The sequence below is a fragment of the Anneissia japonica genome, unplaced genomic scaffold (genome assembly GCF_011630105.1).
Source record: "Anneissia japonica isolate Jap-2015-1 unplaced genomic scaffold, ASM1163010v1 scaffold89102_len1568_cov98, whole genome shotgun sequence".
Taxonomy (NCBI): domain Eukaryota; kingdom Metazoa; phylum Echinodermata; class Crinoidea; order Comatulida; family Comatulidae; genus Anneissia; species Anneissia japonica.
Genome location: NW_022751612.1, coordinates 1 through 1,568, shown reverse-complemented (window position 1 = coordinate 1,568; position 1,568 = coordinate 1). Strand labels below are relative to the sequence as shown.

General features: G+C 32.3%; 1 protein-coding gene across 1 annotated transcript; it reads left to right on the top strand.

Annotated features, from left to right (window-relative positions):
• The first annotated feature begins 397 nt into the window (after positions 1 to 397).
• LOC117121779 (succinate dehydrogenase [ubiquinone] flavoprotein subunit B, mitochondrial-like) lies at positions 398 to 1,446 on the top strand. The gene is made up of 3 exons (XM_033267089.1): positions 398 to 521; positions 697 to 784; positions 1,166 to 1,446. Exons 1-3 carry the CDS (start codon positions 493 to 495, stop codon positions 1,337 to 1,339), a joined length of 291 nt encoding a protein of 96 aa, XP_033122980.1. The 5' UTR covers positions 398 to 492; the 3' UTR covers positions 1,340 to 1,446.
• Positions 1,447 to 1,568: the final 122 nt, after the last annotated feature.

Below are 1,568 nucleotides of genomic sequence, written 5' to 3'. Positions count from 1 at the left end.
AAACAAAGATAAAACAAAACTGGCGAAAATGACTGATAACAGGATTTAGGTTCTTTAGCCCCATTTTTTTTTTTTTTTTTTTTTTTAATAAAAAAGGCCACACAGGTTTAAAGTCAGGCTCCAGAGAGAAAACAGTTTTTGATATGTTGTAGAACTGATTTTTGCTAAGAGAGAAAAAATTAGTTTGACAAAAATCTTGGGAACGGTGAATGAGACACAAATTTTTGCATATTTAAAAACGGGGTAAAAGGGGCCGCCCCTTTTTATACCTTTCCCCCAGTTTTTAGATATTCTAAAATTTGTATCTCATTCACCCTTTCCCAATTTTTCGTCAAACAACTTTTTTCTGTCATAGAAAATTCAGTTCTACAACTTATCAACAAACATTTTTCCTCCGGAGTCTGACTTTAAAAATAAAATAAAGTAAAAATATGTTTTATTAACAAGTTCTTTTGTTAATTACAGGGTGGTATTAATGCTGCTTTGGGAAACATGGAACCAGATGACTGGAGATGGCATATGTTAGTAGATTAGATCATTTGTGTACCAATTTTTACATTTTTTTTCATGAAAATAATTTACAATTTCCAATAAGAATTATTAATTACCAACCACTATACAATTTTCTTTCTGTCTCCCTCAAACTCTTTTAAACTCTAAACAGTTTATTTTGTATTAAAATTTTTATTTAATTAGGTATGATACAGTGAAAGGTTCTGATTGGCTAGGTGACCAGGATGCCATACATTACATGACAGAAGAAGCTCCGAAGGCTGTTATTGAAGTAAGCAATACAAAATTCTGCAAAATATTTATTACAATCTTCGGCAAATGGGTGAGAGGTAGCAACAATAATAATGTGTATTTTACAACATACAGTAAATGAAAAGATATATTGAAAATTTTACAATGATATTTTTTGAGCCTGTTGTCTACTGCATCAGCTAACAAGTTTGATACAACGCTAATTTTTATACATTGATTATGAATTATATTTAAACCATAGGGCTTATTGAAATGATCATAATGGAATTGTTGGTACTTTTTCAATTAGGATTTAAACTTGTGTTTACATCTAGGTTTCTCTTGAGAAAATCCCACACAAACCAAAATTAATGTAAAACATAGAAATCATCTGAAACAGTTTTAACTTTACCACTTTCAGTTAGAAAATTATGGAATGCCGTTTAGCAGGACTGAAGAAGGTTTGATATACCAAAGAGCATTTGGAGGCGGTAGCTATGATTATGGAAAGGGTGGCCAGGCCCATAGATGCTGCTGTGTAGCAGACAGGACTGGGCATTCTTTACTGCATACTTTATACGGACAGGTACGTTGATCTACCATGTATCCGGGGGTAAGTACTTCACTTTTTCCAATGGACTGTTACTAAGCGCCATCGTTTGGATTTTATATTTAGGTTCACAAAAATGACGGCCTAAACATATTGTACATGAACTTTTGCGTTTATGGGACATTCACGTAATACTGTACCTTTTCAGTTGTTAAGTTTGATTGGCATTTTGTAAAGTGATATACTATATGAAAATAGATCAGCTTACACTTCT